Raw genomic sequence first — 16,498 nt, 5'->3', positions numbered from 1 at the left:
TACATACCAGCACTATTCAAAATACAAAACTCACACTATATTAATTGCCATTAAAACATGCAGAATCCCTTAAGATTGCATGGACAAAAAAAAACAATGTCATGCACAGTCTATTCTATGCAGTTGGATTACCCTAATAAATTCTGTATGCACAATTTATTTAAAGTCTTTTGTAAGAAAGCTCAGTTTTCATTAACAGTTGTTCTTTGCTGGGGACAAAAAGCTAGGCATCACCTCTCTTGTTGCTGTCTCTTTCATATCCTTGAAAAGAAAATTAGTCCATCCTTTTGCTACCAAGGCAACTAATGTCCATTAGGAGCACATTGCCCATCAATGAAACAAGTTCAACCTCTATTAGAGTGCTTTTAGTAAGTTAATATTTGTATATGTTTTCAAAGCAGTGTAAATCATTAAATACACAACAAAACAATGATTATTTGTATGCATTAGATCACACTGTAGCAGAAGACAAACAAACAAACAAGCAAACAAACAAAATAGTCTTTAAAAAACGTATTTTTGAACAGAGCTTATCGAACTTGCTTAAATTGTAAAATTATATTTTCCCTTTTCAGTTTTGTTTTACTGGAAGTTACACAATACTATATAAACACCATTTTGTCATTGTTTTACAAAATGTATATTAGGTGCTTTGTGCTTAGTTTCTTAGCACACCTAAATGCATTATAGGTTTTGTATAAATGTTGATATGGTCATTTGTCATATTTTCCACCCTTAAACATCATTAATGTCTTTACTAAAAATTATTGTGTACAAATATAACTTAAATTGATAGAAATGTCTTATTTTGCTTTGTTTTGGTCTTTTTTTTTGCAACAATCACAAACACTACAATGACTGATTTTCTTTTATTCCTGTTGTATGTGAAAAAAAGCAGATTGAGGGTGTGACAAATCCATACACAGTGTTACATAAAGGTAGTGTCAAGTTCCTGTTCCCATCCTGTGCCTAGGATAACAGAGGGTTGAGGGCCTTTTGGATAGTTGCTGTAGCCATGACAGTTGGTTCTGACAGCCTCGTGGCTTTTAGGGAAGGAAATCCTTTTTCTGTAGGGTGGAGAACTGCTCCGGGACATGCTGACTTCTTTGTGCCTACACATCAGTTCAAAAAATCGCTCTCGAAAGCGGCTGGAAAGAAGGTTGTAGATGATAGGATTGATGGCAGAGCTGAGGTAAAACAACACCCCAGATAGGATATGCACGTACTCAAAGATGTTGTGCATGTGGTCGGTCCAATTGGTGATGAAACTCCACAAGAGTCTGTCAATATGGAATGGAGCCCAGCAGATAGCAAAGGCCAGCACCACCACAGCTGCAGTAAATACCAGATATGTTCATTAAAATACAAGCAACAGATTAACAATGAAAGATCTGTGATTTTAAATGGCATTGAAGAAAATATAGCAGCTTCCTCTGATAAAAATGTTTTTCATCTGCTCTTGTGGTTGAATATATCATAACTACAATTCTACATTATGTAGATCCCCTGGTGGCTTCATAGCCATAGAGGAACAAAAGAGGAACAAAATATGTTGTGCTATTGCTTCAGAAAAATATTTCCTTTTTTATGATTCATGAATGAAAAATGTCATATAGAAAAAGAGAGATTATATCATTGTTTGTCATCTATTTCAATTCTAATCAAACAACAAAACATGGGCAAAAGAAAGATTTGTTATGTATTGTGTCTTGCATTTTTATTCGCAATATACATATTTTATATGAACATATACATTATTATATGTTTAATAGTTAAATATGTTTGTATTGGTTTTTATTTAATCCATTACTGAATCTGAGTACAAAAAGTATGATTTACTAATAGAATATCATGATTCCAAAGAAAAATCTATTTATTACGAACAAATAGTGTCAATTTATTATACATGTTTTGTACATGATGCAGCATGATACACAAAGATTAGGGCAGAAAGAAATGGGGGGGGGGGGTATATTTACCAGCAGTTTAAGTCTTTCTATACTAATAATGTGTTTATGGCTGTCCTATCCTCCTTTTACAATATTTCCAAGATGTTAAATATCATTAACATTCCCTGTGTTACAGCAAACATTGTCATAATTCTTTTAAAACAAATTTATTATAGCTTAAGCAATTCATTGTTACTTGTATAACAGCTTTTGGCAATGTACCAAAAAGTATGCATAATAAATGACTCATTGTGCCAACTCTCTTGTGTGAGATCACTCAGTGTATATGCTACCTCATTTGCCTCTTTTGTTTGTTAAGGATGGCTTAGAGTGGAGAACTTGATGAACCTAAACATCATGCAATTGGATTTTACACAAAATCACATATTTTGAATTAATAGTGCATAAACATTTAATTAAGTCCTAAGACCCACCATGGGTCTCCAAGGTAATTTATAAATATAATTTTATAAACAAAAAAAAAACTATGAGACCAAGTCATTAGAAGAAACAAACTTTTTTTCTGGTACAGCAAATCTGACTGTGTTTGTCATAAGTCTTCAATTATCTGGAGCTTCTGCATTACAAGTCTGAATTACTATAAAACTGAGAATGGTTTGAGTACTTCAAGCACTTCAAGCACATTGCAGCATGGTGAAAAGCACTATAATGTTGAAAAAAACTAAAGTGTACCACTTTTTCTGACTATCTTTGCCAGACACTTTGCATTTTATTTTTGCAATTTTATTTTTTCTACTGGGCAAATCACTTTGTCCAACACTTCAATGCATCATATGTAATGTTGTGCATTAAAATGCATCCCTGTCTCAAACATTTATGTGAATAGAAGTCCTTAATTTTCAGCATCAGGAGTGAATTGCTCAGGGAATGCACATAGACAAGTAAAACATCAACAGACTGAGACAAGAGCCTGGACCACATGACAATGAAACAATTTCAGTTACAGCATTTGGCAGATGCCCTTATCCAGATCAACTTACAACTGAGCAGTTGAGTGTTAAGGGTCTTACTCAAGGACCCATCAGTGGCAGCTTGGTGGTGCGGGGAATTTAACTTGTAACCTTCCGATCCAGAGTCCAATGCCTTAACCACTGAGCTACCACCTCCCCCAGAAAACCAGATATAGTATAAATGCTAAAAAAAAAATTAAACACCTTCCTTACAATCATCAGTACAAAATTATGTTGTCCAAGACATTTGTCCAAGAGCTTTGCAAGCTTTCAGGAATGTTTAGGATTCTATAGGGGCTATATTAGATTGGTAGGTGGTTTTAATTTTTAATGACGGTAGAAATGAGATTTTAATCACATCTATTATATGTGTTCACATCACTGATTTCATAAAAGTTAAAAAACTAAGTACTCAATTTACCTTGAGTTGGGTAGTGTGATCTCAACTTTTACCTATTTTGTCCCTTTTAGGCTACTTTTATTCAGCAAAGCACTAATTTTGGATTTGTAAAGAGGCCCACTTATGCATTGCCAAACCTTTCTCAGAGCTGGGATGCCACATGACTCCCCTGTGCATATTTACTCTCTTGACTCACTGCATGTAAGCAAACTGACTGCACTGTCCTCTGATAGAAGGCCACAATCTTAAGTTTTTAAAATAAAATCTCTTCATCTCCTGCAAATATCCACTGATCTTCTGTGGATTTCAACTGCCTTAAATTCTTCTGTTTGATGTTAAGATCAGGGTTTTGTGGGGGCCAAACCATCACTCAATGCTGATTGCAATATAGTTTTTAAAGACATTTGCTATTCTGAATAATTATCCTAACCAAATCTAAAATTTTCAGAAATGTAGCCCCAAGCTTCAAAATAACCTCCACCATGCTTAACTGCTGCCTGCAGACACTCATTATTGTACCACTCTCCAGCACTTCAGCAAACAACTTGCTTCCTGCTACAGCCAAAATCTTTTAATTTTGGCTCATCAGTCCATATGTTTTCATGCATAGTTGAGCTTTTTAGCCTTGTTTCCACATCAGAGGCTTTTTGGTTGCAATTCTTCCATAAAGACCACTTCTGGCCAGACAGTAGTTGGGAAGTAAGCATGATGTTTCTTTCATCTGCTGCATTAGGTTTCCTTGGTTGACCACTGTGCCTACAGTCGTCAATATTGGCTGTGCTTCTTTGTGCTTCTTCAAAGTAGCTGAACAGCAGAGACCAAGCTAGACCGATTAATTTTTTAACATCAGACAATTTTGTTTAGAGGAAATTACAAGAAGGGTGTTGTTTATATTTTTTTATTTAATTTGAGAATATATATATAAATATATATATATATATATATATATATATATATATATATATATATATATATATATATATATATTCTCAAATTAAATAAAAAAATATAAACAACACCCTTCTTGTAATTTTATATATATATATATATATATATATATATATATATATATATATATATATATATATATATATATATATATATATATATATATATATATATATATATAATTTAATGCAGAAGTAACCAGCTGGGCTTGCATTCTCACAATGTACCAGGCAGTGGGGTTTCCCCTTTCACTTCCAACATTAGTGTCTGATTAATGTTGTGTGGTATGTTAGCAGTATGTTCTGGATTACCTTCCTGCTTGCATTTCTGAATCTCTGGTTGTGTTTTGCATTTTGGAATTTGGAAACACTATATTTTAGGGATACAATTTCACTTTTTGGTTTATTAGATGCAAAATAAATAGGATATGTTTATGCATCTCTGGTAGGTTTATTTGCAAGCTGATGTACTCTTCACAAATAGTTTACATTAGTTAATGGCTTCAGAAAGTAGCCCAATAATATATTTATTTTGTTGTGTTGTGTTATTTGATGGATTTCTTTGTAATTGCAAGTAATTTTTAATTACACAAGGCTAATGTTGTGTAATGTTGTGACTACTTTCTCGTATGGAATGTTTTCTGAATCCAGTGGCAATCAATTTTTTTGTCCAATCATATTTCAGCCTCTATGTGCTGCCATGTCAGTCTAATCTGCCCAGGGCCTTCAAAGTCTGTTCTGTTCTGTCCTTTTTACCATAGTGTCATTAATAAATAGCTCTGTTTGTTTAACCAATTAGATTTTTATATTCGCTAGCTGGCCCAGAAAAGCGTCAGCATTTTTCCGTCCTCTGAATGGTTGGTCAGAGGAAAACTGTTACAGCCAAGTTGGACTGGCGAAACACGTGTGTAAATCTGCACACATAAATACGAGTTAGACTTTTTTTTACGCTTATGAAGGAAGAGAAATTGATTTGGTCGGGGACATACTTAAAGATTCATTTTCAAGAAAAGCTAGACAGCCAGGAGAGGTTGGCCAACCCCGAAGCTAGCTAGCTTGACTCAGCCCGGGAAAGGGTTTGTTCTCCACTTCTAGTCCAAGAGTTGTCTTAAATGGGTTTCTTGCTTTAGTAAAATGGTATTCACCCTACATATGTGAAATGCCTCTTTCTCTGTAATGCCACACGTTGTTATATTGCGTTTTTTGTATTGTATTGATGGTTTTATAATCGCGACGTGATAGTGATGGTATTAAGAGGTGGATTAGGTCGGGTAAGTCCCCACTTAAGGCCAAGGTACCAAATGCAGTGCCCGCCACTGTCTGAATCAATCAATGCAAAAATGCAGATAAATCTAAATTTCCAGCTAGATCGTTATAAAGAATGTGCACAAATTGGTTTTACAATGACCAAAGATGGTGAAATTATATAATGTGCAATTGTGACATGGTCTTGGTCCATCAACCAGTCCTGATGCTTGCATAATTAGTTTGGTAGGATGATGAAGAAGAAGAAGAAGAAGATGAGGCATAGCCAAATTGATTTATATAATAGTTACTCTACTTCTTTTCCCTTTAAAGTTTGTTAGGTCATGCAGCATGCAATCTGCAGACTGGTTAGTATCTTGGTTCTCTCTTCTTTCACCTTCCTGCACCTCAGTTGAAGTGGGATAATCTTGTTTAAAATCACAAATTATTTTTCTTGTCTCCAGGTGTGTGCGTGGTTGCATGCTTACAGGCATGTGGCGCACGAATGGTAAGCACCCTTATTTTTCAGTGGAATGTTTCGCCCAGTGGGGATTATTTCTTCCATTTTTTCATTACCTTAAACTGATTTTTATTTTTTTTTTTATTAGTTTTTTGGAAATATATATTTTTTATATAAAAAAAATGTATAATACATTTTGGATCTTAAAATATATTTAGTAAATTTGCCAACTGGAAAATGTATTGTGTGGGATGGATTTCTATGTATTAACAAATGGACAAACACGGCATAGAACTGACATTCAGAGAATCTTCTTCAATGGGACAAAAAATTAACCATCAGTGGATGCCCAGGAGTGGTTATAATTGGTAAGGTTATAATTTACATGATACAATATAATTTACATATATATATATATATATATATATATATATATATATATATACACACAAAATATATAAAAATATAATATAAACTCTATATATAAAGTAATTTTTGATTATCTGCATTAGCTAACTATATGTTGCTTTCTACTTCAGCTGTTTTTGACAGACAATGACAGAGATTGACCTGACCTAGTAGACCTGTAGAATTTGACTAAGTAAGCAAATGTAGCGATTCAACCAAATGCTAAATGCTGGCTGAAAAACTATGTAACTATATATCCAAGCAGATACATAAATTTTTTTAAAATTCTCTCCAAATGTGACTCACCTAGCATTTTAGTAATCTGCCTCCTGCGTCCACTTTCAACTTGAATCTTCCAGCTGGTATCAGCACTGCAGTTCTTCTCCTGTTTCTTACTCTTTTGCCTCTGCTCCCTGCCCAGCCTTATCCCTATCACCAGATATAGCACACTAATCACTGTCATTGGTACAAAGTAGAATAGAATGGTGGTGACCTGGATCACCAAGTTGTAGATCCACTGGGGCTTAAGAAGATTGCAGGTAGCTGATTCTAGGACCTTTTCAGGAAGATAATAATAATGTAGGCCATGGAGGGAAGTGTTGGGGATGGCACAGACCAGAGAAATAGCCCAAACCACTCCAATAACCCTCTGGGCATGCTTGTTGGTGATGGCATATCGAGTCTTGAGTGGGTGAACTACAGCCACATAGCGTTCAATACTCAGAACCATGACATTGAGCACAGATGCAAAGCAAACTGTCTCAAACAAAAATATTTTGAAACAGCAAATGCTCTCCCCAAATGGGAATGGATAGTTCTGCCACAGGTCATATATCTCCAGAGGCATTCCAAACAGAAGTACCAGCAAATCAGAGATGGCCAAGCTCAAGAGGTACAGGTTGGTTGGCGTTCTCATCTTTTTGTGCTTAGTGATCACAGTGCATGTAAGAACATTTCCTAACACACCAGTGACAAAAATTAGTAAGTAAGTTAGTGTCACTGGGAGGAAAAATGGAGACCTTTTTGGCCCAAGGAGTCTGAGCAGGATATCTTCCAATGTTTGGGGCTGACAAGATTCACTTCCATTGCCAGTGTGGTTGAATGACGAGATGTTGCATTGAGCAAAATCTAATTCAGTTCCATTCAGAACAGGACCACAAAAGCACTTTATGGACATTATGTAGTAAGACATCTAAAGGCAACTTTCTGGGAAACAGATACGTAAAGTCTGCAGTCGAATCTTCATTCTGTAGTTTTAGACCACATTCTCAGTATGACGGAGTCCTATAAAACAGATGGTACTTGTCAGAATGGTGTGCAGAATGTTCCAGAAAACATTTGATGTTAGCTTAAATTATTTTACTAGACGCTATGTCAATAAAAATAATATATATATTTTTTTATTAGGGTTTAAAAGCTTCTAGTTAATATGTCATGATTAATATGCAATGTATATGGATATTGGCTTACATTGCTTACTACTATGATTGTTGATTGAAATGATAAATGACAATACTGAAAGTTAAATAATACAAAAATATATAAAGCCCTTTGTTAACATGAATCCGAAGCAATTTCTTGATAACAGCAACTTCCTATCAAAGTCACATGTTCATAATTTACCTTTTAAAAACAAGTTTATCTGCATGAACACAAAGCTTCAGTTAACAGTTATAAAGCACTATCACTAGCTCTGACTATTTATAACCTATTTTATGTACAGTATTTTATGCACTATTTTAATCACTTTTTATGTATAATACTTTGTATACATTCTTAAGCTCAAAATATATATTATCTTTCGTTTGTTGTTTGCATATAGTACCTTTGAAATTAGTTGTTTGGGTGATAGAATAAGATGATTTCTTTTTTTTTTTTACAATATTGATAAATTTTTACTACACATGAACCTAACATAATGAAATGTATGTAAAAATAAGTGAGCTATTTATTATGTAAAAAAAAACAAACATGCTACAATGAAACACAATGAACATAAACTTTCACCATTTACTCTGTATATAAATAATAATATAAGGGTAAAAATGTGAGTGCAAATAAAATATACTGCAAAGGAGTGTGACTACATGGATGTAAAAAGAAGATTACAGGATGTAAAAAGAAGATTAGAGCGTGTGACTATACTCCTGATGAATAAACTTGAAACCCATCTTTTTCCCTACTGCTGAGGTGAACAGCACAAGGACAGAATATAATTCTTTTTTAAATTGCTGCTTACAATACAGCAATGGAAACAGAAGTGCACAGGGGCAACAGGATGACAGTTGCTTGTTTTGTTGGTAGAACTAATAATTTCCTATGGTAAATTTCTGTTAATTTATTTAAGATGTAAAAACAGGTCAAACTGTGGTTATCATTGCCAGAAAACTGTTGTTTTGCCAAATAAATGGTCACATTTTTTTGTCAAATTATAACCTACATTAACATCATCATCATCATCATCATCATCATTATCATTATCATCATCATCATTAATGCCCTGCATATTAGGATGTACATTGTATGACAAGCTGTAAAAATAGCACTTCAAAAGGACAAATATAGAAACAACCCAGACAAACACTTCTGGGCAAAAAGGGCCAAGCCCAAAATAGCAAAATGTAAATTATGTAATTGTCTTACTAACATATAAATGACTACTGAGGAAAATCCAGAAACAAGGAAAATCACATATTATAATAAAGATATAGTCTTACTGTACATTTCTTTTCTTGAGATAATTCCAGGATAATTATTTAAATGTATGATGTAAAATTCAAAACATATCGGGTTTACACTACTCATTCACTTTTTGAAGCCTTTATAACTGGAAGTAAGGACACTGACTTACCCACCTTACTCACAAGCTTAAACCCTTCAAGAAAGAAAAAAGTAAATATAATTTGGCAGGTATTGCTAGTATACTTGTTCTTTTAAGTGTGCACCAATAGGTTACATTGGGGCAGGGCTGTATGGTATAACCAGTGACTCTATAGAGAAAATTAGGAAATGCACAAAAAAGTAATTAGCCTTAATTAGTAAATAGGCATTTGGAAAGTCTCTTGGCATGTATATGCATACCAGGTGGGGACAGGGCAACACAACCTTTTTTTATAGCACAAAAACACTGGCATAAAACCAGCCATAGTAAAATTACATAAAATGTGAAATACATGCTATTGTCACTGCAGGGGCTATCAACTGGTGAACCCGGGGTCTAGTTTCTGATAACTTGATTATATGCTTGTGTGTGCAGCAGTAGCTAAAATGTATTTATTTTTTTTGTTGTATATTGTATGTTCTATACAATCAAGATGATGTCACCATTCATAAAATAAAAAGAAAATTACAGTTTAATGACAATTAACTAGTACATGTATGAGAAATAAACAAAATATTTGCTTTTATTTCACATATATATTATTTCTTCTCTTTTTTTACTTTCACAGGCATTATGGAGATGTGTTCTGCTTAAATATGTGCTGCTGCAGTCTGTGCATCTATCAGCTTAACATCATCCCTCACAGTGTAATGAGTATGACAGCCATATCTGGACATGTTTTTGGTTAACCCTCACCAAGAAAATGAATCAAAATATTTCCCCACTGCCATAACGTTTATCTAACTGACCATGTTGTGGATTTAATTAGTTTAAACTTCTACTTCTACTAAGTGTGTAAGAGCAATATACTGTACATTCTAAATGAAATTTCTTTTAACAAAAATCCCTCATCAAAAAGAATATATTTAGCAAAACCACATTTATGTCACCACTACCTGCACTTATCCATGTACTTTTGTTGTGCTTCCCTCCATCACAATAACAGCAGTGAGCGGTCTTCTATAACACTCAATGGGATGGAAAAACACAGAGCTAGGAATCTGAGTGCACCCCTTGGTAGAAATCTCTTTAGATCCTCTAGGGTCTGAGGTTCTCTTCTGTGGACTTTTCTCTTTAGCTCAACCCACAGGATTTCAATTTCAAGTTAGGTCAGGGGACTGAGATGGCTAAAGCAAAAGCTTGAGCCTGTAGTGATTGAATCATTTATCTGTGAATTTGGTTTATTGTCCCAGAAGATAGTCATGACAACGTGTATTTTATGCAGCCTTTGATGCCATGTGCTTTTCTGGCTCCCTGGAGGGAACAACCTTTTAATGCAGCTCATTCTGCATCTTTCTTTTTAGATCAAATCAGCTTTAAGTCTTTGAGTGTTTGTGGCTAAAAAAAAATGTTTTACAAAACACTTTTAACTTATTCATTGGTTTAAATTCATCTGTGTATTCTATAGACCACTTAATTTTGTGAAGTGAAAGCTTTTGGAAAGACTTTGGAAATGCCGTCATCTTTTAGAACATAACCTCTGTGAGTTTCTTTGCTATAGACATGTTAATAAGATATATGGTATCTGTATACTGATTCATATTCTAAAAAGCATATGCTTTCTTGTTTCTTGCAGATATATTTTAGACTGGATTCAATATATTAGGAGATTTTTTTATTTCAATTTTAGGTCATTTTGTTTTTGTTATAGTGACCAGACATTCTTTTTATTATTAATTTCTACAGTTTTGAAAGAAATACTTGTTTGAGCAATGATCAAATGATCCCAGCCATTCGGTAATAAACAGATTTACTTTGCTTTGACATTTGAAAATGTTTTCGTGGGGTTTTTTTTGGTCATTAAACATGAGAATGAGGTTTTGGGGTTGTAGGGGTGAAATCCAAGCGCATTTAAATTTTAGATTTGCTTTTACAGGACAAAGAATGTACTTTTAGGCTTAAACAGTTATGAGAACCCTAGAATTGTGCAGGTTATATTGTGCAGTGCAACTGAAGGCGGAATGTGTGAATGGTTTCTGATTGGTGTCAAGTCTCAGACAACAGCAGGTAGCGTTTTTAAAATCAGACTATCTTTTAATCCTGGAAAAGTATTAAAGCTGCAAAGCTGAAAGCTGACATTACTGATTTCCTGCTTTTGTATGCTTTAGGAAATAAGCTGGAACAAAAGTGTATTAATAGAGGATTCATTCTGTTCCGATTCAGATTTTCAGTATAATAGAGAAGAACTCTCAGAAACGTTTACTGGAAAATACTAAAATATCAGATACAGAAGTCTGACTGACAGTTTATTCAAACGATATCACACAACCAAAGCATTGCATAAGACAGTATGGGGAATTATACCGATAGAGTGCTCCAGTACATTATCACACATATTTAATTTGCAATTAGACTGTCTATCATTACTGTCACATATTATAATCCAGATCCAGATAATCCAGAAAATCACACCTCTTTTATATAGACCAAAAACACATACTGTACCTTATCTGAAACGTTGGTTTAAGGAAACTTCCCTCTGTGTAAAAAAAAAAAAAAATCAAAATCGTCCTTCTGCAATAAAAAGCACAGTAAACTTCATTTTAATGATTAACTTTATCAGTGAAGCGCCACAGAACACGATCCCATTTAATGAAGAGCGATAAGAGACGCTTTTAACGCAAGCATCGAGGCGCAAGGAGAGCTACTGAGGATGATGATGAAGAAGAAGAAGATGATGGGCTTGAGCGCTCGTGTCGCACGCGCAGCTTTCCCTGAGACACGGACACAGTTCGTTTTTCACTTGCGCTCGCGCTTCTGTCCCTGCTTGCTTTTGTGCGTGGTTAGTTTAAAGACACACATAATTGCCTTATGCACTTTAGTCTTAAAAGCTTAAAAAATGTGGCGAAATAGTAATTTGGAAAAAAAAAAAAACCACCACACTGAATAAGCACTTGCATTGGCAATATGAGGTACATCCACCATTTAGGTGCATTTGGGACTGACTTTAGTCAATCTTTTGTCAGGCACAATGTCTCAGCCACCCACCAATGGCTCCATTAATGGAAAATTGCCACCACTGGACCACCACTGAACAGATATTTTTGTTGATAGACCATTCTCAGCTGTTATACTGACATTGCTGGCTTTCTCATGTTCCTAAAGCAAGTGAATATTAGTCACAGTAGTGACAGTCCATATCCTCCAAAATATTTTATTACATACACCAATACACCAATATGCAAAAGGGAAAAATAATAATAACATACATTCCCAATGGGATTCTGTGAGAAATATACTACATTGTTACTGCATTACATATTACAAACATGTAAAGGTAAAAAGGATTTTTATCATGTGTTTACACTTTAGAAATATGCTATCACATTCTGTTATCATATACTGTTATCACATACTGTTTGACACATACTGTGCCAGTGGTGGCTGGTGGTTTTTACAATGGGAAAGCACAGGTATCTGTTATTAAAATATACTTTGTTTACTGTGTCTTTGTGTGTGTTCTGTTTCATCTGTCTTACCCTGTTTAATTCTTAGTAAATATCACAGAAGGCAAAATCATGTCCACAAAATTAGTAGTGTCTGACAATTGAGCTGTTAGCTAACTAATTTTCACTGATGAAAGATTCAGCAGCTAAATACAGTATCCAGACACACACACACACACACACACACACATATATATATATATATATATATATATATATATATATATATATATATATATATATATATATATATATATATATATATATATATATATATATATATATGAACAAAATATGAACAAAATGTATTACTTACATTTTCTTTATTATTTATACCAATTACAAAGATTATAATTACAGGCTGTATTAGTTGTGTAAAACTGCAATGAATTTTTTTATGCCCACTGCTGCAGCTTTTAATGCTGTGAATCTGAGGGGACTTGAGTTGATTCAAATTGAGATGTCAGTCATGTTCTGTTTTAGTGATTGGCAGTTGGTTATGATGTTCTGGCCCTCTGAGAGACCTCCTAGTCATCATATACAGAAGCCGTCTGACGAATATCCGTCCAGCCTTTCACGCACCCATCAACTCCAATAGAAACCGTATGTTCAGATGGGACCCAAGATGATGTATTAAAGCTTGTTGTGCAATAAGCATTCATATTTATTCCTATTAGTACACATTGTATGAATCCTAGTAAAGCCAAGTGTCACTGGGGTGGCATCAAAATCACTTTAGAAAATAAAGGGGTTGTGAAAAACTTGTGGAAAAACCAAAACACATGCACTATATACAGTATTAACATACATATAACATACACATCTACATATGACAAATGCATGAATGGGGAGGTCCTGAATCATGTAAAATATGTGTGGGGTTCTGAATCATGTAAAATATGTGTGGGTTCCTGAATCATGTAAAATTTACATGTAAACCTAAAAGAACAGTTTACCTTTCGGGAACTCAAGCTGCGAAGAAAACGCTTTGGGAACGCCCCGTGTTGTTCACGCTCCGAATCATGTGTAAATTCTGGCCAATAAAAGATCACTGTGGATGGAGGAGACCCGCCGCCTCTCAGGAGGCCCCAACGGCTGCAGGGCACTTCTCCAAGCGATCTGGGAAAGTCAGAGAGATTCCCTTAAGAGATTTCCTGGCAGCTTAGGAAGGCCTGCCAGACATATCTCGGTGGGTCCTGCACACAGTAGAGAAGGGCTACTCGATTCAGTTCGGGTCTCCTCCTCCCCAGTTTAATGGGTTGTGTCCTACCGAGACGCTCAGTAGATGTATTGTGGATGCCATTTGTCTGTGTTATAAGTCCTCTGGTCTTTCCACTCCTTTCGGAGTTAAAGCTCATTCCACCTGGGGTATGGTAGCCTCTATGGCCTGGTCCACTGGAGTTTCGCTCCAAAAAATTTGTAACGCTGCGGACTCGTCCACCCCGCTGACCGTTGTCAGGTTTTAAGACCTCGACTTTAGAGCCAGTCCCGGCTCCTCTGTCCTGCATGCTGGTTGTGCTCAGACACACTAGGCAGGGACTGGTCAGTATGGTGTGATTTGACACTCATTCCCAAATTGTTTTCGACGAAGCTTGAGTTCCTGAAAGGGAACGTCACTAGGTTACGTATGTAACCCTAGTTCCCTGAGGGAACGAGAGCTGCATCAACGGGCCATAGTCTCTGCATCTCTGCAGCGCTTACCTTCTCCTTTTTCCGAAGCTGATGTCGCTGCCATCGTGCTCCCATTTTGTAGATTCCTGGCTTGCCAGACTTTATACATGATTCAGAGCGTTAACAACGCAGCTCTTGTTCCCTCAGTGAACTAGGGTTACATACGTAACCTAGTGAAATTTTTTATGTAGTGTGTCATTTATACACTGCCCGTCTTCAGTTATTTTCTCACCACCGGATGACTGTTGGCTGGGTATTAATGTGTTAAAGAGCACTCTGAAATACTTCTACAACTGATGCATTCACTGCACAATGTCAGAAAGGGAATAGATTTTCAGTACAGCATGATCTAATATAGACTATTCAACCTATTTCTACCTATATTTTACCCAGACCAGTACAATCAGTTTTACATAGTTAAAATTAAATGAAGGAAGTGAGTTTAACCCTCATGATTAAATGATTGCATAGAGTCTTGAAGTCTTGGGCAGGCTATTATAATTTTTCAGTCAGAAAAGGAGAGTAAAAAGATAATCTGGACATTAATTTTTGAAATTGTAATACATTTGCTTGCCTAGCCCCCTACCTCATCTCCCTCTGCCTGTTCACTGCAGTGCCTCAGGGTTTTTTGTTCTTCACATTATTCTGTGTAAACTCCAGGGATTGTTATGTGTGGAAAATCTCAGGAGATCAGCAGTTCCTGAAAAACTCATACTTGCCCATCTGGCACCAACAATCATGCAATGCTTAAAGTTAGAGCTCACATTTTTCTCATGATGTTTGTAATTGAATCTCTTGATCTGTATCTGCATGATTTAAAGCATTGTGGACAGTCAGTGTATATTCAATGAGTATATCTCTAATGCGTGTATGTGTTTCATGGTCATGCAAATTTGTCACTTGCTCTACATTGATTTGCAATCTATTTGTCCATACACTTTGTTTGTTTATCATCAAACCTGTCTTTTTATTTATTATATATTTTTATTTGGTGTTGTACCCAGGTGCCCAACTGTTCATACAGTGGAAATGCTTTTGGATTTCTTGACAGTTCCTTGGCCTTCCTTTAAAGTGTTTTTCTGTTCAACCAATGTATATGTAGTAAAATACATTATGTAATAATTGTTTACACTATAGTTCCAGAAACAATGCAGCAATCACTGTTTGAGCACATTTTCAATTTTTCCCCAAAACATACAGCTTTCACTGCATAACCACAACTCTCATTGTGAACACACTTATCTCATGTTAAGTTCGAATCACCACAACATCAACATCAATTTTCTTTTTTTGTGACAGTAATACAAGTAATACAACCGCTCACAAAAAAAGAGGCATAGGCAGAGAAGACAAGCAATACAAAAATACTTAAATTGAGAGGAAAGCTCTCCTTGTTAATAGTGGTATAATTATGAAACAAGTGTGAGGGAATCTCTGCACTGTGGCTGGAGACTTTCAAAATGAGAAAGATAATCTTCTGTACCAGCACCAAGTGTTTTTTCTATTTCTGTTTTTATTCTGTATGATTAAGCCGGGGCCATCTAGAAAGCTATTCTACTGATTATCAGAAAGCTACATTTGTTAACATGGTGTTGTCCAACAACAGAATCCTGATCCTTGCTTTACAGTCATGTCATAGGGACGTCAATTTATTCCATAACATAATGAGTAAAAATACATCAACTAGGAGTTCCAAATGTGACCCTGTTCAGTACTTATATTGATGAGAATGGCTCCAACCTGAAGGATAAACATAGCAAATTAAGTAAGATCATAAGAGAATTAGAGGTCCCTGTGCAAAGATGGAGAGAGGGAGCTATGTTATTTCTCTGGGGGACAGCAACACAACATTACTTATATTGTTATGCACTATAATGTCAGCTTCTGGCTGGCATTACGCATTAGCTACGTCATACATGACAACAAAAAAATATCCAGCGCTCATTTTTACTCACAGATAAAATTCCATTCATCATATTCACTATATTTTTCAACATGTTATTTTACCTTTAATAGACACCTTTGAGAAAATGTATATGATCAGAAGTTAAATGAATCAGTAAGACTTGGGCAATTTGTGATAAGCAAAAGTAGACCAATTTAATTATCATTATATTATA

General features: G+C 35.2%; 2 protein-coding genes across 2 annotated transcripts in view; one reads left to right on the top strand and one right to left on the bottom strand.

Annotated features, from left to right (window-relative positions):
• The window catches only part of LOC310721987 (craniofacial development protein 2-like), a 112,829-nt gene that overhangs the window by 17,407 nt on the left and 78,924 nt on the right, over positions 1 to 16,498 (top strand). The gene's annotated exons all lie outside the window — the stretch shown is intronic.
• On the bottom strand, positions 674 to 11,951 carry nmur3 (neuromedin U receptor 3). Its single transcript, XM_083534236.1, has 3 exons — positions 11,707 to 11,951; positions 6,687 to 7,664; positions 674 to 1,332 (listed from the first exon to the last, which is right to left on the bottom strand). The coding sequence occupies exons 2-3, from the start codon at positions 7,570 to 7,572 to the stop codon at positions 929 to 931; spliced, it is 1,290 nt and encodes a 429-aa protein (XP_083390362.1). The 5' UTR covers positions 7,573 to 7,664; positions 11,707 to 11,951; the 3' UTR covers positions 674 to 928.

The sequence above is a fragment of the Silurus aristotelis genome, assembly GCF_946808225.1.
Source record: "Silurus aristotelis genome assembly, chromosome: 28".
In the NCBI taxonomy this organism is placed as follows: Eukaryota; Metazoa; Chordata; class Actinopteri; order Siluriformes; family Siluridae; genus Silurus; species Silurus aristotelis.
The sequence above is the reverse complement of the archived record's forward strand: the minus strand, read 5'-3'. Positions and strand labels throughout refer to the sequence as shown.